Source organism: Sciurus carolinensis, chromosome 1 (assembly GCF_902686445.1).
Source record: "Sciurus carolinensis chromosome 1, mSciCar1.2, whole genome shotgun sequence".
Lineage (NCBI taxonomy): Eukaryota > Metazoa > Chordata > Mammalia > Rodentia > Sciuridae > Sciurus > Sciurus carolinensis.
This window is the reverse complement of record NC_062213.1, coordinates 68,486,428-68,506,609: the sequence shown is the minus strand read 5'-3', so window position 1 is coordinate 68,506,609 and position 20,182 is coordinate 68,486,428. Positions and strand designations below refer to the sequence as shown.

General features: G+C 39.4%; 2 protein-coding genes across 6 annotated transcripts in view; one reads left to right on the top strand and one right to left on the bottom strand.

Annotated features, from left to right (window-relative positions):
* Window positions 1-15,068, top strand: part of Trim55 (tripartite motif containing 55) — a 52,695-nt gene extending 37,627 nt beyond the window's left edge. For 2 of the 4 annotated variants that reach the window (XM_047528251.1, XM_047528223.1), the window contains one exon: window positions 14,159-15,065. In XM_047528251.1, the coding sequence (XP_047384207.1) occupies window positions 14,159-14,281 (123 nt within the window). In that variant the 3' untranslated portion in view covers window positions 14,282-15,065. Of the gene's footprint in view, window positions 1-2,558; window positions 2,602-3,512; window positions 3,533-14,158 lie in introns of those variants that run through there. The other 2 variants (XM_047528243.1, XM_047528233.1) reach the window with 2 other exon arrangements.
* A 936-nt stretch (window positions 15,069-16,004) lies between these two features.
* Crh (corticotropin releasing hormone) lies at window positions 16,005-18,026 on the bottom strand. Of its 2 annotated transcripts, none has more exons than XM_047521852.1 (2): window positions 17,887-18,026; window positions 16,005-17,107 (listed from the first exon to the last, which is right to left on the bottom strand). In XM_047521852.1, exon 2 carries the CDS (start codon window positions 17,091-17,093, stop codon window positions 16,503-16,505), a length of 591 nt encoding a protein of 196 aa, XP_047377808.1. In that variant the 5' UTR covers window positions 17,094-17,107; window positions 17,887-18,026; the 3' UTR covers window positions 16,005-16,502. The 2 variants fall into 2 exon arrangements, with proteins under 2 accessions (XP_047377808.1, XP_047377816.1); XM_047521860.1 differs by lacking the exon at window positions 17,887-18,026 and adding an exon at window positions 17,557-17,658.
* Between the last annotated feature and the right edge of the window lie 2,156 nt (window positions 18,027-20,182).

Below are 20,182 nucleotides of genomic sequence, written 5' to 3'. Positions count from 1 at the left end.
CACAGGCAGATTATGTAGAAACTGGTCAAGCAAAAACCAGATGTCAGGTTCCTCCACCAATGGTGGACAGGGCTTCTCCTTTGTGTTAAATCAGATGAATATTGTTGCCTTCCCTATTCTCTAAGGAAGAAAAAAAAAAGATCTTAACAGTGTTTGGACTTAGCCTTGTGATAAATTTGAATCTCATAACAGGTGCTGATTTTCATCCAGCCTTTTACAGGATGAACTTTGAGCCCCAATCCTGCCAGAAAACTATGTAAAGGCCCCATGTACAAACTAGCCTTTAGATGCAGAATTGCTCCCATGTTTTCATCCTGGGTCATAACTTCAATTGGTAGAAATAACTGATTTTTTTCAAAGGTCAATTTTTAAATTTGTTTTGAAAAGTTACACCATGCCCTAGTCAACCTCAGAAAAGAAGGGAATAACAAGGTGGGAGAAGGAAATTGTGACAGGTTGACTGCCGTCTTAGACTGTTTTGTTTTGTTTTGTTTTGTTTTGGTATCACTAAGTGGCAGAGACTAGATGATTTTAAAAGAATGGAAGTTTACTTACAGTTCTGGAAGCTGGGGAATCCAAGAGCATGGCCTTCACCTGGTGAAGGCCTCACACGCATCCTAATATGGTGTAGGGCATTGCCTGGCCAAAGCAAGTATGCAAACTTGTGTTTCCCTTTCTTTTCTCATGCCATTGTGGAGGCTCCCACTACCTCGGCTAATCCCAATTATCTCCCAAAAGTTCTACCTCCAAATACTATTAACATATAAATTGGGGGATTAAATTTTAAACACATGAGGAACACAGTCAAATTATAACAACTACCCTTGGAAGCAATCTCTGTGAGGCCTGACTTCTTGGAGATGCCTTGTTGTATGACCATTCTCTGATCCAGTCTGCTTCCAACTGTTGCCTTTCCTCTTTGGACAACATTTAACTACCTGTTATACCTACATGTGAAGGCAGAGCCTGCCCTCCATCCCTACCCGCTCCCCGCAGACAGTTGAGCATTTTATTGGGAATATGTGTGGCAGTTATATTTTTACAGGGATGGGAGCAGTAGCAGTGAGCACCCCCCACCCTGGTTCTCTTTTCTCTCTTCCCAGTGTGGCTTAGTGGCCTCCTGTGGGAGAATCTGTCCAAATTTAATGAGAGTTGTGCAGGCAATGGGGTTTCCAGAGAAATATCTCCATCTTTGGTGGATCAATTCAGCAGCTGCTGAGACTGATACATGAGCTAGGCACAGCAGATGCCTCAAGGTCAGCGGAAGCCCCCACTTGATGGGGTGCACGTGCGCGCGCGCGCACACACACACACACACACACACACACACACACACCATTGAAAGCCAAGTGCTTTGGAGATGGAGACCTTGGCATTGACATCTCTCCAATCTCTACCTCTTTAAAGAATCATGCTTTGTGTATTTCATCTGAGCATGAAGTCATGGTGGTAAGACTCTGAAAACCATCTTGTCACAGCTATTTGCTGTTTCAAGAATGGAATATTCACTATTCACATACTATTCTTCAAGCCTGAACATAGACACAGGAGTCTGGTAGACATTCTTCCAAGGTTTGGAGCAGTGGAAAGATCAATGCAATTAGGAGAATGAGCCTCAGTTCTCATCTATTTTGACTCTGGGCACTTAATTTCTTTGAGTCTCAGTTTTCTCACCACAAAAATGAAAGGACTACTCAGTGAGTAGATTCATCTGTTGATAAAACCTTGAACAATGAAGAATCTAGTACTAAGAACTTTATAATTTGCTTCAGGGGAGGGTTATGGACTCAGGCCTCACACCATCATTCTGAATAACAATAATAGATTCTTCATGAAATAGAGAATGCATTATATCTCTCAAAATAAATTTCCTTTCAAGATGGTCTTACATAAACCCTTTCTTACCATGCTGATTTCCATTTAGCTTGATGGGTACACTGCTGCTCTCATAACCTTTAGATTCCATAAACTTTATAAAACCCATGATGACACCATCCTCAAGCCATCACCTAAAGGTCCTTGTAAAGTAAAGATGAGATGGACATGTTAGACGCAATCACAATTATTGGATGGATGAAGAAATGAAAGATGCATGATTTAAAAGTCAACTTTTTAAATTTTTCCCCATTTTTGTCAGTTTTTCTATTTTACTCATTTCTTCTCTTTATTTCTCGTTATTTCTTTCTTATGTTTAGTTTGCAAAATCATACAGTACATGGACTGTTGTGACTGCTTTTTTTCCACCTGGAATAATGTTTTCAAGGTTCATTCATTTTATTGCATATATCATTATTCAGATGTTTTGTATTCATGAGTAGTATTCCACTACATGCATATACCACAATTTATTTATCTAGTCATTGTTTGATGGATGTTTGTATTCTTAGCAGTTTTGGCTATTATAAATACAGCTGCTATGAACAGTCATATATGGAATATACATTTTCATTTCTCTTAAGTAAATACTAAGGAACGGAATTGCTGGATTGCATGGTAAATGTATAACTTCATCAGACACATGTTTTTCACAGTGTCTATTCAATTTTGTGTTTCTCCAGCAATGTAAGAGAGTCCTAACTCCTCTACACCCTAGCCAGCAAGGTATTGTGTCAATCTTTTACATTTTTGCCATTCTAATGAATATATATGATATGTCCTTATGGATTTCATTTGCATTTTCCTGCCTATTAATGATGTTTATCATCTTATCATATGTTTATTAGTCATTTTTATATTTTCATTGGTGAAATATCTGTTCATATCTTTTAACCACCTTTTACTGGGTTGTCTTAGAAGTTCTTTTTGTAAAACTCCCTTATCACATAGATGTTTTATGAATATTTTCTCCTAGTCTGTGACTTCCTTTTTTCATTTCCTAACAATGTAGATTGAAGAGCAAATATTTTTTAGCTGAACAGTCCAATTTATTAGTTTTTCCCTTATAGTTTGTGCTTTTTTGTTGTTCTATTTAAGAAATCTTTCCTTAACTCAAAATCATAAAGTTTACTTATGTGTCTTCTTCTAGGACTTTTAGTTTTAGCTCTTAAATTTGATCTAAGATTATTTTGTTAATTTTTGCATATGTGTGATGTAAGAATCAAGGTTCATTATTATTATTTTTTTTTATAGATATCCATGTGTACCACTAACAAGTTTTTCTTTTCTTTGTCCTTTCCCTTTGGAAATTTAATTGACCCTATATGTATGAGCCTATTTTGTGCCATTGACCTCTGGCTCTCTACCAATATATATGTCTTGATTATTATAGCTTTAAGGAAGTCACCAAATAAGAAGAATAAGGTAATAACAGTCCTCCAACTTTGATCAGTCTTCAAAGTTGTTTTGACTCTTTATTAGTTTTATTGAACTTTTAAAAGAACCAGTTTTTGGATTTATTGAGGTTTTTCCCCTCATTTTCTGATCAGTTTTTCTATTTACTCATTTTTGTTTTATTATTTTCCTCCTCATGTTTAGTTTGCATCTAATTTTCTCTTCTCTTTCTGGTTTTTTAGGATGAACTTTTGGATTATTGATTTGAGACTTTTTCCTAAAATAAGTGTTTAATACTATAAATTTTCTTGTCACCATTGCTTGAGCTGCATCCCATAAGTTTTGATATGTTGTAGTTTTATTTTCATTTAATACAAAATATTTTCTTCTTGACCTTGTAGTTTCTACTTTGACTGATTTTGTTGTTTTTACATTAGTAGTATTTAAATTCTAGATATTTGGAGATTTTCCAGATATTTTTCTGGTTTAATTCTGTTGTGGCCTGAGAATATGTTTTATGTTTCTAGTCTTCTTACGTTTATTAAGATGTTTTTATGGTCCAAAATATGATCTACCTTGGTAGACGTTTCACATGCACTTGAAAACATAAGTACTTCCTGTTGTTGGATAGAGAGTTCTACAAATGTCTATCAAGTCAGTTGGTTAATGGTCCTATTCTATCATATACATACTATTTTCTCTTTTATCAATTGCTGAGAGATGAATTTTGAGATCTCTAATCATAATTGTGATTTTTTTATTTTAATTTTCCTTGCAGATATATCAGGCTTTGCTTCATGTATTTTGAAAACTCTGTTTAGGTACATTTATATTTAGCATTGCCCTATTTTTTGAAGAATTGATCCCAAGATAAGTGCTTTTTAAAAACAAAACGTATTATCTATTCGTATCTATTCATATTATCTAAACGTATTCTTTCCTTGTGTCTTCACGCTTGAAGGGGAAGAGGAGGGTCCTCATTCACATGTGTGGGTGTTGGCTTCTAAGGTAGCTGTGGGGGAGGTCCTGGAGGAAAATGGTGCTGACCATCTTGAAGGCATTATTCCAAATGGCAGGCCACAGGGAAGGTTTCATGGCCCAAATCCAACAGGCTTGTCTTACCTTTTTTCCTCAGCCATACACAGGGCCATGCACAGCCATGGCCAAGGTGGTTGAGATACTTTTAAGTGATCAATCTGAATTTTTCAATCTGGTGATCACTCATCACAGTTCTATGGGACCCTGTTTTTAGTTTTGATGTCAACTGCTCCATGAGTTAATATTTCTGTACATTCTCGCGACATACCTGTGCCCCGATTCATTCCTTGTCCTATTCAGTGTTTCCATAGAACTACACAGGACACGCAACCCTGGTCCAGTGACTTCCAGCACCAGGCTTTTCCTGTTGCCTGAGAAGGTCTGATGGCTTGTCCTCTTGGCTAAGAAAATCTGACCCAAATGCCCACAAAAAGATGCAGATAGCCTTTCGCCTGTCTCCAGTATCCCCAGTTCCCTTCTATCTGGCATATCATTACCTCGGGGACAGAGCCTGAGGAACAATGTGGGTCCCCCATACCTTAGGGTCCTGAACCCTTTCATTGTGGAGGAATTGTGGAGGTCAAGGCCAGTGGCTTATTATAGACAGAAGAGGTAGGGAAAGTGCCACCAAGGAAAACCAGTCCATGGTTATCTTAGTTCTCACCTGGACTCTATAAATGTCCTGTGAGGTTAGAAAGATGTACCTAAAGGAAAATTTAAAAGCATTTTGTTTTTTAAAACAGATGGAAAAAAAGAGTGGAGGAGAGGAAAAGAAAGGAAATGGGAAGGAAAAACAGTCAGACCTCTGGTTTAAATGGTCAAACAATGGGCGGAAAGGGGGTAGGTAGCAAAGATTCTTTTTCCTTCTCAAAGCCCAGGTTTAATTCCTATGTGTACCCAGACCTGAACCTTCACCAGATTTTTTATCACCCAAGATTCAATCCTCTTGAAAATATTCCTACTTTCCTAAACTGGAATGTACAATGGGCCAAAGGTCCAAGGAGAAGCATTCTGTGCAGAGCTGTGCATCTCCACCAGGGGTAACATGAAAAAGACAAAAACATTTTCATGCAAATGACCTGTGAGACCAAACCATATACATTCTGATTTCAAGCACAAATATCCCCTCCAGCTGCCGCCAGAGATTGAGAGGTGAGAGATGCTGGAGGCTAGAGGGCTGGGAAGCTTCTTTTCCGTGTGAGATTAATTTCACAGGGTATCACAGAGCATTTTTAAAAAAAATAAAACAGGAGACCAAGAACATGATTTCCCAGGGGTGTGACTGTAGGTCCTCAGTTCTTTGAAATGATGTACTTAATTTTCCAAAGCAAACTGAAATGAATGAAAGTTTAACTTATGTTCTCTGAATCTAATTGAGGGATTCAGGGTGTCAAATTATTTCCTAACAGAAATCTCCTAACAGAAATTTCCTAACAGAAATCAAGCAAGAGGGGTTTCTTGGTGTTTTGCAAATTAGGAAATTCAAGCTCACAAATCACTGTGCTATGCCAGGCACCCTGGCTGTGCTGGAATGTCAACTTGATAGAAACACAGAGAAAACAGACTTGTGCTCAGGACTAGCCTATATCTAATGCATAACATTGTCAGGACTTAATCCTGGAAATTATAAGAAGTTATAATAGTGATGCAGGCATTTTTACGCAGAAAAATTACTTGTAGGATGGAGTAAGTTTTTCTTAACAAGTAAGTTTTAATGAGATCATTACATAAACAGTATTAATGCTTTTGCTTTTGAGTGTTACAACTGCAATTTTACTCTTCTGGACTTTTTTCCCCCCTGCTGAGAAAGTGACATCCTAATAATTGTCATTTTGGTGGTTTTACAGAAAAAAAAAATAAACTTTTGGACTACATTTCTCAGGATCAAATAGCTTTCTGAGTAAATGTCATTTTAATAGGAAGCTAAAATTGCTATATCCATTTTAAAGAGGGAAATATCATGTAAATTTTGTGTAGCAGTATAATGAATTCATTTCCCCTGGCAACCTGTGCCTACAGCTGTACAATTCTGTGAAAACAGGCACTGGGGAGAGCTCTCTGGGGGAGTTGTTATGACACAGCTAGTTGAATTTTGCTTCCTGTGTTTTAAGTTGTTTATTATTTTCATTTAACCTCAGACCCTTGTTAGTGTTGTGCATCCTGTGGGGTTTTTCGGTCTTCACTCGTATATTCAGTGATTTCCATGAAATGCCTTTTCCCCCACTGCAGCCTGTGAAGTGAGGAGTTAATCGGCCACGGTGTCAGTGCATATAAAATGCTGCTGGCACAACGGTCGCTGTGGCTGAAGTGTGTACTTTGCTTTATCATACACGAAGCCTCAGATAGTCTCTCATTTAAACCTCATGTCAACTCTGTACTGTAGGAACTGTTAAGCTTCCCATTTTATAGTGGAGGAAAATGAGGATCCTAGAGGAAGCATGACTTGCTGAGGATTACAGAGTTGTAGAGAGCGTGCTGCCTTCAGAGCCTTTTTCTCCACCACAGAATATGGTGTGCAGTGTCAGGGAGGCCTAACCAGCATCTAAGAAAAGTAAGTGGATCCCCACTTCACTGTGGTTGATGCGACTGAAACAAAAACCAGTGTGATCTAGGACTCCTCTGCTTTGACTTACCATGAATGACAGATTGGCAGTGCCTCACAGAGGACAGGTAGGGCATTTCTAAACCTCTACTGCTTTCCAGGATGTGGTTGTCTATTACAAATGAGGCTGATCCAATCCTTTAGCTGCATCCCAAACTAAGTCTGTCTGACTTCCAGTGGTGGGTCAGTCCCATCCCCTGAGTCTCATAGGTTCAACAACAGCAGCTGCCTCCTTTCCCTTTGGCTATGTGGTCATCATTAATACCTCTCAGCACTTCATCCTTAGAGATGCTTTGAGGAAGTTCCTCAAACTTCCTGGGTTTGAGTTACCTCTTCTATAAATTGGACATGATGATAACTTGATATTATGGTTCCTAAGAACCTGTTTGGCCTCTTTGCCTAAAACAAAGTAAAGAAGTCCCTGTCTGTGAAGGATTAGGGATCTAATTCTTTGTGATTCAGTTCTCCTTTCAGAAAGAGTGACAACACACATGGAATCTGTGCAGGACACATAGTTGTCAGATCCATATCTAAGGAGGCTGACCATTAAGTTGAGTATTTTGTGTTCCTGAGTGAGTCTAGTGTATAAGTACCTAGGACTCTTGGTCAACCTCACCTAAAAATGTAACATTTCCTCGAAGTTTCATTCATATTCTAGTACATGTTGAAATTTCCTTCCTTTTAAAGACTGAGAAATATTCTATAACCTGCTCCCCACATTGGCCCCATATTTCCTAGATACCATGTTTGAAACAAACTAAACAGAATACATCCCACCATCCTCCTCTAGGTTAAGAAAGCGTAAGTGAGGGAGTTTAATTTCTTCTTGTTTGATGGACCCGAGGAAATTATTCTGGCTTCTGGTCTTTCCTTAGCAGGAAGGAAGTAACTAATGGCAATAAAGCCCCCAGATCAACTCCCTTCATCCATCCCCTTATGTAGGAGGGCATGGCCATAAATCCTTCCAAGGAAAAACGCTTTTTTAGGGAGTGTTTTACTTCCATAGATGCTTTGGGGAACCCCCATTTTCTTCTTCTTTAGTGTTATGGAGACTGTGCTACATTTTCTCAGTTCTGTGCTTCTTTCCTAACATATATTGCTGGCTCTACACCAGGCAGAAATGTCTGCCTTCCTGTGAAAGAAATGTCCATGATCCCAGAACTGTCTAACAGAGTTTGTAAGGCTTAGGTCTTTGGTTGGCAGCCACAGACCATGCCTTAGTTGCTTCCCACTGCTGGTGACTGGCCCAGGATCTCGATGGTATGCTCCTTTCTAGCCAGGAATCCATAATGTTTAAGTTATCCAAGGGCCAGAGGTCCAAGAATGTAAAGTGAGGGGAACCAGCCAAAACTTGGGTTGGTTCTTTCTGAATAAATATTCTAAACATGATCTCAGGATTCCTACTCACACTACTCTGGCTGATTCTCTGACCCAACCTAGCAGGTGCAGGTTGGACTTTGGATGATGGCCCACTCAGCAGCCTCAAGTCTGGCCTTATCCTTCCTATCCTCACATTCCTTTAGGGAAAATTGATTTTGTTTTAGCTGGGCAAGGGTTCTTTTGAGTTGGCCTAGAGAGAGTGGCATTTAACACTCAGTGGTAACCAGACTCTGTCAGGTTGAATTTCTCATTGGTATCCACTACAGCACTCAAGAGATTGAGGGAGGCTAGACATGAACTTCCTCATGACTTGGGTATCCCCTCAATGTCCCGCCATCATTCATATGTCAGGATAAGGCATGGACACATCTGGCAGGGGTATACATTAAGCTATCATCATCCATTACTGTCTTAGTTTTAATTCATTTTATCAAATTGATTGCTATCAGCTAGATAAGCCTAAGTGAATAGAACACAGCAAAGGCAGATTCTAATATGTCAGTGTCATGGTGGTGTAGAGAATGGCCACATGGGGAAGGGGTGATGCTGGCAGGCAGTGGAGGCCCTGAGAAACCTAGAGGCAGCTGGAGGGCACGGGTTACTGATGAAAATGGGCTCAATCTTCTACTTCGAGTCGAGTTTTAAAAGAAAAGACTGCTTCCAAGTGTAACTATAGAGTGAATGTTCTGTCAGTGGATCATGTCAGACAAGACGCATTTAGGGTAAAGGGGCCACTGGCATTGACTCTCAAGATGACGCAAAGATACACTCACTAATCTGCATCTAGTTAGGTCCCCTATGCCAAGTGCCCAAGTAACTGTGAAGGCAATTCCATGCTTTTATTGTCAAGAATCTTGCCATGAAGTTTACTTTGTTTTGTTTGTTTGTTTTGTTGTTTTTAATCACATTGAACCTAAAAACTAAATCAAAAAAATCACTGAGCATTTTTCTTTCTCTTCTTTGACACATTCCTACTAAGAAATAGCCTTCTGATAAAAGCTACAGGTTGAATCTAGGGAGTTGCTCAGTGGTAGAGTGTGTACCTAGCATATACAAGGCCCTGGAACTCCCCAACACGAAAAGAAAAGAAAGGGAAAAGAAACAGGAAGGAAGGAAGGAAGGAAGGAAGGAAGGAAGGAAGGAAGAATGAACAAGCAAAAAGAGGCACAAATTTGTGTATTCATAGAGGCCAACTTCTGCTTTGTCCAAATTCAGCTTTAAAAAGCCATAAATCCAGCTTTTAATGTGAATAAAGCATCATTTTCCATCTCTTCCAACTCTCAGACCCAATTCAGATCCATAAAAGACTAGACAAAAGGAGTGATACATTTTTCTTAGGGGAAAATTATTTTTTTAGATGAAGTTGACCAAGAGTCCTGAGTATTCATTAAGTAGACTCACTCAGAAACACAAAATATTTTATTTTCCTTTGAATTTTTAATTGTTACTATCAAATGTGCTCTGAGAGGAAAAAATGAATATCAAAAAATTTTTAGCTGTAAAATCAACTTTTAATATGAAGTTGCCTGATTTTTTAAAAGATTTAATTGTAGTAAAGAAAAAATACTACATTAAATTTATTATCTTAACCATTTCTTAGTGCAAAGTTCAGTAGTGTTAACTATATTCACATTGTGTAACCGATCCCTGGAACTTTTTCATCTTGCAAAACTGAAACTCTGTGTCCAAGAAACAAGACTTAACCATTTCCCACTCCCCTCGCCCCCTAGCAACCACTCTGGATAACTCACTTAAGTGGAATTATACAATATTTGTCCTTTTGTGTCTGGCTTGTTTCACTTACCAGAAGGTCCTCAAGGCCCATCCATGTTTTAGCACACGTTGGAATTTCCTTCCTTTTAAAGACTGAGAAATATTCTGTTGTATGTACATAGCACATCTTATTTACCCACTTATCCATGGATGGACACTTGGATTGCTTCTACCTCTTCACTATTGTAAATAATGTTACTATAAAAATGGGTGTGCAAGATATCTACAAACTCCTCCTTTTGATTCTTTTGAGTGTATATACAGAAATAAAATTGTTGGATCACATGGCATTGCTATTTAATATTTTGAGGACCATCCATGCTATATTCCATGATGTCTACACTATTTTACATCCCCACCGACAGTGTATAGGATTCTTATGTCTTCACACATTCCCTTCTGGTTTTTTAATATTTGCAACTAATTGGTATGTTTTTCAAAATATTGTCCAGGTCAAGCAAACACTGTCCATAACCTGGAACTGCCCTACACACAAAGTCTAATGTCCACCAGCCTCTGGTAGGACATATGCTCCTTAATCCCTAACAAGAAATGATTCTAGATGACATAACTCATCAAGATGACACCTGCATGTCACAGGGCTCTGATGGAAACTCCTCACTACACCTTGCTTTTCTGTGGAGTAAATCAATACCCAAGTACCATAATCTGATACTCATTTTTTCCTTTCAAAGTATGTTTGACAGTAACCATAAAAAAAAATCAAAGGAAAATAAAATATTTTATGGTCTAGTGTATGAATACCCAGGACTCTTGGTCAACCTCACCTAAAAATGTAACTTTTCCTCTAAGGAAAATATGTCAGTCCTTTTATCTGGTCTTCTGGATCTGAATTGGGTCTGAGAATTGGGACAGAGGGAAAATGCTGCCTCCTTATTCCATTTCATTTTATGACTAAAAGTCATATTTGTCAGATTATCTATAGTCCTGCAGTGATAGAGCACAGGGTTAAGTGATGGTTGTATGTTTGTTTATTTGTCACCTGAGGAAAATGCATAAAATTTAGAAATAATGACTGTAGCAATCCTTCATTCACCTTTTTATACATTCAGTCTAAACTGGAATGCAGGCAAGCTCCAAGGCAGGTAGAGGAGATCAGGGCTTTGTTCATGGCACATCAGCCTTCCCAGAAAATAGCATTTCCTGTAAGGGAAGAGAACCAGCTTTGGGGAAACTATTTGAAGGAGTGCTATAAAACTCTATTTGGGGAAAACTGTAAGAAGAATTTCTGCATTGATTCAATGGGTGGTGGTTCCAGAAAGGAGGTTTCTAAATTTTAACTCATTCTTCCTTTATGAGATAGTCATATAGAAAGTTGGGCCCCCTGGAGATATGCTAAATAGTATCATGGATGACCATGATCACAACAGGTCAAAGGGATTACATCATATAAATTCTGTCATTTATGGAAAGATGAGGATGCAGATGCAGTTGTCTTTCCTTATTGGAGGTTATTGCTGTTGTATATATTTCATCATAAACAGTCTTCAAGTGGTTTTTCATGGGAGAGGAGCTTCTTCACTATAGTAAGAAAGAAGAGAGGTAGGAAGGGAGGGAAGAAGGAAGGAAGGATCTAATATAAGTGAGGGATATGCAAAGTGCTGCATGTGTATTATTTAGTCCTTACAACAACTCTGTGAAATTCACTCTCATTTCTATTTTTACAGAATTAAAAAGCCAAAGTTCAGAGAGGTTAAGAAATGTGTGTCCAAGTCATACTAAGTAGTAGTTTGATCTGGAATTCAAAACAAGCCTACATTTTTACACAGAAATTTCTTGCTGAGGTGGTTGGGGGGTCCTCAGTTTACATAAACAAGACTAAGGAGCTGATGGTATAATCACCTATAGGTACACCAGATAATTTTCACTCTTGGCCTTCGCTCTGGCACTGACCTCTCTGAGAGGTCCCTATTGCTTGGAAGACATTTTTAATAATGTTCTGGAAACATGGGTGTGTCAGAGCAGCAAAACCAAATGATTTAATCCCAAATTTTGAGCACTATAGGGTAACAACAGCTAACACAGTTTAAGCAGAATATTTAATCTCTAGTACAGAAAAGAAAGTGCAAACAGATACAAATCTCAAAAGCAGTTCCAAATGGCTTAATAGCCAAAGATCATTTCCCAAAGATTATATCTCTCTGCAAAAAAAAAAAAAAAATGTCTTGTCCTACTAATTTCACTTTTAGATGTTTCAACACAGCTGTCAGGAAGTTTAGAGTAGAAACTGCCTTCAAAGAAAAGAGGCTACAAAAATGAAGTCTGATGGTCTGTTTGTCCAGGCAGAATTCACTATTGACTCATACTGAACAGTTACAAACAGACTTTTACACACCAATAATAGCCCCAGATCAGTTGGACTGTTTTGATTATTTTTGTTGTTTGTTTCAGGATTAGCAATGATAAAGTGAGCATGGTGGGGAAAAGGAGAGTTGGACATGTACAAATTCAGGATAGGTTTGTTACACCTATTTCAAGGGCATTGAGATTTCTTAGCCCATTCCCAACAGAATCTGCTGCCATTCTTTTATTAAAGACTAAATCTCACTTGAAGTCTCAACTGTTTCCTTATAGAAAACTCTCTGGTTCAGTTTTATTCTACAGTGGTTGATGTAATTTCATAGACATTCTTAACTTCCTATCAGGAAGCAATCTAACAGCACAAAAGGATAATCCTGAAGCCATGGGACTTAGGACAAGTTCATTGATTTTTGAAACATCACTCTCAAAACATGTTCAGGGTAAAATTTGGTAAGGTGCAGGCCAAGCATTCACTTTTTCCCTCAAAACTACCTCGAATGGCAATAAAGCAATGTGCTTACCCAGAAAAGTTCTGCTTTGCCTGTGCCAGTTATTTTCCATTCATATAGCAGCCTCACAAAGTTACCCAGAGCTTCTGAGCTAAGTGCATGTGCTACTTCATGGCTTTGAAATTAGTGGCATTCCAGTCTGTGGGGTAGTTTTACCATTGAAGCATCAGAATATATTTGCTCATTTTCCATCATTCTCCTAGGAATAATCATGTTTGTCATGGTAACTTTAAATGGAAAATGTTCGAGTTAATAAAATCAAATTTCTTTTCAGCAAGATTTTTTTGGTGATTGTCCCTCATTCCATTATTACTTCTAAAACTTCAAATGACATAAATAAAGTCAACTTAATTAAGTTGATCAGTTCATTCAAAATTATAACCTATCAATTAGGCATTTATAAAAGGTAATTATCTCTTTAGACGTATCGATATTAGATTTGATTTTATAGAAATGTTGTGATTAGATTTTATTGCCTAGAGAAAAACAAGTCCTTTCATTATTTGCTCAAAACTAAGTCTGCAGTTTTGTAAAATCTATACATCATTTTGGTCAACAATGGACCGCATATATGATAGTGGTTCCATGAGATTTTATTGCCTAGTGATGGTATAGCCATCTTAGCTGGAGTGAGTACATGCTATGATGTTCACACAATGATGAAAATGTCTAATCATGCATTTCTCCAAACATACCGTTTTCATTAAGAAGCACATTAATATCATCTCATAGAAACTTCCTACTTTAGCAATGGAGAGATTATAGTGTGTCTTGCCATGACATTTGGTATAGCAATGTCATTTAAGTAAGAATGTATGCTGGTGTTACTGGGCCAGTCAAGGTTTCTCAGTCCAACCCAGGGCCTCACATGCTAGGCAAGCACTCTACCACTGAGCTACACCCCTAGCAGGAATTTTTAAAAAATTCTTGCTACAGATTTTTCTAAACCCAGATACCTATAAGTTTCAATGAGACTTTCATATCAGTAAATTATGTACAAGTGTACTTTTTTTTATTTAAGAACAACCTGGACTCTTCCTTTCACTGCATGCATTACTGTTGTCCCTTTTTGGATCATGAGTATGAATTCTTTCATGGCTCTTGATCATATCCAAGATAACCTGAGCTTGCTTTCTGTTCTTAATAATAATTATATGGAATATAATTATTATTATTGTTTCTCCTCAGTAGAAAAATGACTGGACCAACCCCCCCTCAAAGACTAGCCTCTTCTTCCTCTGATTCACATGTTCTTCTGTTGCAGATTGGATTTGAGGCCTCTCCCCTCCAGGGACAGGCTGCAGCTTCAGGGAGTGGGAGTGGAGCTGATTCTGAGCCAGCTCGCCATGTCTTCTCCTTCTCCTGGTTGAACTCCCTGAGTGAATGATGTTCATTCCAACTGCTGCCCCTCTGTCTGCCTGACTGAGATGCACACAGGCAGCAGGGCTAGGTGAAATTAACATGATGCAGATGATGAATGGGACCTCAGGACAGGATTTTTAAAGGAAAGAAAAAAAACTTTAATTATAGATGACTTACCTAACACATTGAAGAAAAAATACTTTCAGAAAATTGTTGCAGAAAGCACTGGAAATAAAGAAACGTGATCTTATGCAAGTCTTTTATTGTGTGGGAAATATGAGGGGTGTGCAGGTGTGGTACATGTGGGTGCGTCAGTTACAAGCAGCAAGTGTTGAAAAAAAGTGGGCACTACACTTCCGTGTCTAATAGGCACGAGGTTTTTGTTATTATATCATAGTAGCTCTTATTTCCTTTCCTCTTTAACAATGCAGGTGGTCAGTGAAATTCAGGGTCAATTCAGAAGTGCCTGATATATCAATATACAGACAAATGGTAAATCATTGACCAAAGCTATGAAAATGTTGTGCAAAGTTTTCCTCTTTTCCATAATAAATGTCACTGGATGTATATCCAGAAATGTTCTTTGAATTTGAAGACCTTTTTATAGTCCAGAAGGCTGAAGGCCGAGGACATCTCTTGTGACAGTTTTCTAATCTTAGTTTTAGATACTCATATACCAGGTACTTTAATTTAAAAAGACTTTCTAACAGAAACTATTTTCTCATACATCAACTGTGGCACCAGTCTGGTAAATTATAGAACAACTGCATGTATTAAATATATGTGTGTGTATGTATATATATATATATATATATATATATATATATATATATATACACATATATATCAAACTTTATTTGTCCCACCATAATGCTTCTTTTAGAATGTAAGTGTAACTTTACTCTGTATGAACTGTTAAATAAATACTGTTTTTAAAAACCCAGTCTTATAATGATTTATTCAGCATCTTGTATCATCTTATTAATCCATTAGTCATGTGTAGTTCAAGGGCCTCAGGGGAAAAAACATTTTCATACTCATAAATTAATTTTGAAGTATTTAATATTTTGATTGAAAAAATGTTAAGCTATAACTAAACTACTGAAGGCAAATACATTTTAAAACTAATTAGCCATGCTGTTGAGTTTTAGAAGTGAGTAAAGATAGTTCATATTCCTAAGAATCAAAGTGATTAACTTGGAGGGTATTTGTGCATAATTAAAGCCAAATGTTCTTTATAAGAAAAATTTCCCAAGTGTCATTTTATAGCAACTGAATATAGTGTTTTAATATTTCTTCTATTTGAAGTAGTCATTGGAAAATAGCTTAGAAAAATATTTTATGGTACCAATTGATAAAGTAAGCTTTTGTCATGGAAAAACAATGCAGTATTTTGACTGTATGGTTTGACTCAGCTCTTCTCTTTATCCTTTCCTACTCTCCCCAATTACTTCATATCTCTTTATTCATCGAGGAATGCTATTTCCATTGTGATTGATCTTCCATTTGTAAAATAACAAGTTTTGGAGCTAAAAGAGTTTTCAAATTATCTAACTTAATCTCTGATAACTAGTCCGAGGTACAGAGATGAGGTGATCTAGGACCTGTGGAGCCACTGACAAATGTCTGTATTTTTAGTAGAAAACAAATGCAGGAATTTGGGGGGATTTTTGATTGTTTGTTTAGTTTATTGTGCAGAAGACCTTTGAGAGAAAGCTAGAAGAGGAAGAATAAAATCACAATAACCTTTGCAGCTTTTATTAAAAATATAAGTATTCAACATTCTCTTACACAATTGACCAAGGATTGGAAGGATGTTTTATTATTGAAATGTTTACAAGAAAAAATTGATTCAAAGAGCTTACACATTTCATTTTACCCACCCACTCAAGAGAATAACATTCTCTTTGGCTCTAACCACTACAAAAGCAACTGGGTGACTTCCATCTGCTTTTTCAAAATGCTTCCTCCCAGGTCTACATTTTCTTTGAAACACCACTATAAAGACACCTGGACACGGAAACTAAAAGTGGACAATACAAATAACATTGTGTTGTTACTGCACGTGAATACACTTTGTGCATGCTAATTAAGGGATATAGGCTCTGTCCCTGTACATCTATGTTGCAAGCTATATAAAAATAAACAAATGATATCAGAGCAGCACTATGGTACAGAATACCGTATTCTTAATTTTTTTTAACTTTTTGTGCTAAATGCAGAATCTTTTTGGTCAGACGCACCATTCATTTCCCGATAATCTCCATCAGTTTCCTGTTGCTGTGAGCTTGCTGCGCTAACTGCTCTGCCCTGGCCATTTCCAAGACTTCCCGGAGAAGGTGAAAGGTGAGATCCAGGGAGATGGGAGGCTCCTCGGACCGCCGGTCCCTCTCCAGTGCCTCCTGGTGGTGGGTGAGGGCGTTCTCCCAGCTGCGCTCCGCTGAACCTGCGCGGCTGTCAACCGAGCGCCGAGGCAGCTGCAGCTGCTGCAGCAACACGCGGAAAAAGTTGGTGGCTGCCTGGTCCCGCGAGGGGCGGCTGCCGCTGCCACCGGCAGGGGACAAGGAGTCGGGCAAGAACCGAGCAGCCGGGCTCTTGTTGAGGTTCCCCAGGCGAAGGAAATATTCCTCTCCCATGCGGAACAGAACGGGCCGGGGCTGCGGCTGCTGGGGCTGCTCGGGCTGCGGCGGGGCCTGGAAGAAATCCAGGGACTGGGGGGATTGCGCGGCTTGCGGGGCCCCCGGGACCTGCCCACGACTGAGGAGGGCCCTGCATGGTGGGCAGGGCAGGAGAGCCACCAGCAGGACGCCCGCAGATACGAGCAGCGGCAGCCGCATGTTAGGGACACTCGCTGCGTACAGAGGTGGGCGGAAGGAGAGAAAGAGAGAGAGATAAAGAGTTGGTCAGAATTTAGCCCAACTGAGGGGTGCACTTGGGGGTCTTGCTACCCGACCAGCGGAGAAGTGACAGTGTGCCCTCAGGGGTTCGTCGGGCGCTGTCCGCGGTGCTTAAGATAATGATCTAGGACTTCCGCCGCAGGGGTGATAGCGGGAGCAGGAAACGGGACGTTTGAGAGGCTTCGCACCAAAACTCCCTCTCAAGGAAAGGAGTGCCCCTGCTCTTAAGACCCTGAAGGAACAATCCCTGATTCCTCTTCCTAACGATCCCAAAACCTGATTCCCCTGAGCCTAGTGAAGAGTCGTAATTTAAAATTTTCCCGCTCTGATTACCCGCTTCCGGATATTTCAGCATTTTCTTCCAAATTAAGAACTACCCTCCCCTTCTCCTGTCTCTTCATACCTGCCCTTGCTTCCTTTTCTTGGGAGTCGGCATCGATGCGGGCTCAGGGGGGTCCTTTATACAGATAGCGATGAGTAGTAACTGGCAGTTTGGGTAAAGGTGAGCAGCCGTCTAAGTTTGTTTTTGCTGTATCACAGCTACTATCGGAATCTTAAGGCACAGTCAGCAACAACAACAAACACACGCGCACACACACACGCGCGCGCGCACACACACACACACACACACACACACACTCGCCCGTACAGGGGCAGCTGGCTCTGCAGCGCACACCGCGGCGGCTCAGGCAGCGCAAAGTTGGTGGCGCGTTTCCGTCTAGGCGCTCCCTACCTTTTCTGGCGCTTCGCAGGTGAGACCGGCGCTGCCTCCTCTAGGCAGAGGGATGTCTCAGGGCTTTTTCTAGCGGTTTTCTTCCCTTCTGCTTTCTATTGCTACTCTCTTTTTTCTTTGTCTCTTCTCTTTCTCTTCAGTGTACTTGGGCTCCGAGTTTTCTTCACACAAGAGCTTGGAGTGGGATTTTATAGCATCGACCCTCTTCAGAAAGCACGCAGCATTTGCCTAATAAGCTGACGCTCTCTTGACAGCTCGATTGCGTGCTGCCTCTGCTCCTGCATAAATCATAGGGCCCTGCCAAGGAGCGAGGGACAGTTTTGCTATTTCAACACTGAATCTCACATCCAATTATATCAACAGATATTTATCGCCTCCTTGGTGACGTCAATGAGCCCTAAAATGGAAGGGATTCTTATGACTTGTCCATTGACAAAAATTCTTGAATGAAATCTCCCAAGTGTGGAAAACATACTGACCTCTTACTATGGAAGGCCAAATTATGGGTCAGAAAAGCGACAGAGAATGGGATAGGGGAAAGACGAGAAAGTGGGAAGGAAGGGAGGTCTACAAATGCGGTACTGCTAGGAAAGTAACTACCAGTTACAGGAGGTGGCTCTGTATCCTTCCAGTCCCTCTCCCTCCTAACTTCTCTGACCAATTGTCTCAGGCAATATCTCTTTGCTAGAGTCAGAGTCCCACCTTCTTTCTACCTGGAGAAGAATGAAGAACAAGGAGAAGACTGCAGATACATCCAGATTTTAAGTTTCTATCTGCTTTTTCCTCCTAAGAGCAGATAAAGGAACTATGAGTCTGCAGAGACAAGACCAGTAAGTCTCTTGAAACACAGCTTAAGATATATATATTTTTTAATGGTAACAAGAGTTACTCCAATGATGGAGGGGCTGATGGGTTGCAGCAAAGATTTTGGGTTCTCAAAGAATCTCAATACCCCTACTTTGTTTCCTCTTTCACGGTCTCAAGTTAACTGTGGACTTTTCTCTACCCAAATTAAAGCAAAAGAGGACCAGTAAGAGGTGCATGAGTTGAACAATCTTCTTTTAGTCTACTAATGCAAACCTAATGAGAGAAGCATCAATTCTAACTTCCTACCCTGTGTTGGAAAAAGCTTAAATTACTTAACAACAGAGCTAAGAATCATTTGCATGTTTTCATTGATGAATACTGACTCTATAAAGAGGCAATTTTATTCATTTCACCTCCAAATACTACCAACATTCATGATAGTATATATATTAGTGGCACCCAGGTTGTTATTTTTTATCATCCCTTTCTTCAAATTCAAATGTGCTCCTGTGAGCCTCATAGATAAATGCTCTCTGATACTACTACAGAATGAAATGTTATGCCTATAAACCACACTCAAATTTAAGTGGGAGGCAGTTACCTCTAATTCTGCAATTCAAAATGCAATTACAAACACTAGTGTCTGTGATTCAATTCAGCTTTAAGATAACCACCAGAGTTGTTTATCAAAAATCTCCTGTTCCTCATTTCTGGTTGCCTCTGCTGCTTCCTTTGCAGCTAATGTGACAAATGATGCAACACATTTTTCAGCTCCTATTTTGGGCCTAAACTAATCCACAAATGCTCTGAGAAACAAAAGGAAAATGGGGAGAGAAATACCTACAGTTTCCTGAGAACTAGCTCATAGCTGGATCATTGTACTAAGGAATGTACTTCTGACATAAAAGAACTGAGAAAGAAATGTGTCTACTGGGAAAGATGTGGGCTGTTAATAGGGGATCATGATTAGGAAAACAGTTGAGCTTCTGGAGGAAACACTTTCATATTGGCAGGGAGGCAAAGAGAACCTTAGTTTTTATAATTGTGAGTTTTTTTAAAGTAGAAATGGACCTCAATATTTTTGCTATGTTCCTTTGTGATCCCTTCTCTGTCCCCATTGGCAGATTGCAGCTTGGATGTCAATCTGGAGGTGGAAAGTAGACTTGGAAGGGGGAAGTTGAAGGTAAATAGATAAGAGGAACTAGAAAAGGGATATGATCATGAGTTTAGTTGGGGAGGTCTGGCACTTTCCTCCAAAGAAGACACAACAAGTTCTGGGCTCTGACTAACCTTATACCCCTTTAGATCTCTCTCCAATTGAGAAATGCCATTTTAGTGTAGCTCCCTTGTCACTGTTGAGACCTTGCTGTGAAGCAACACAATTCATTCAAAAGTTAAATCTCTTCAAATGACTTGAAGAGATCCCCTGGCTTGGATGAGAACTTAAAGAGGTTAAGTGACTTACCTAGAGTCACCCAACCAGTTAGTG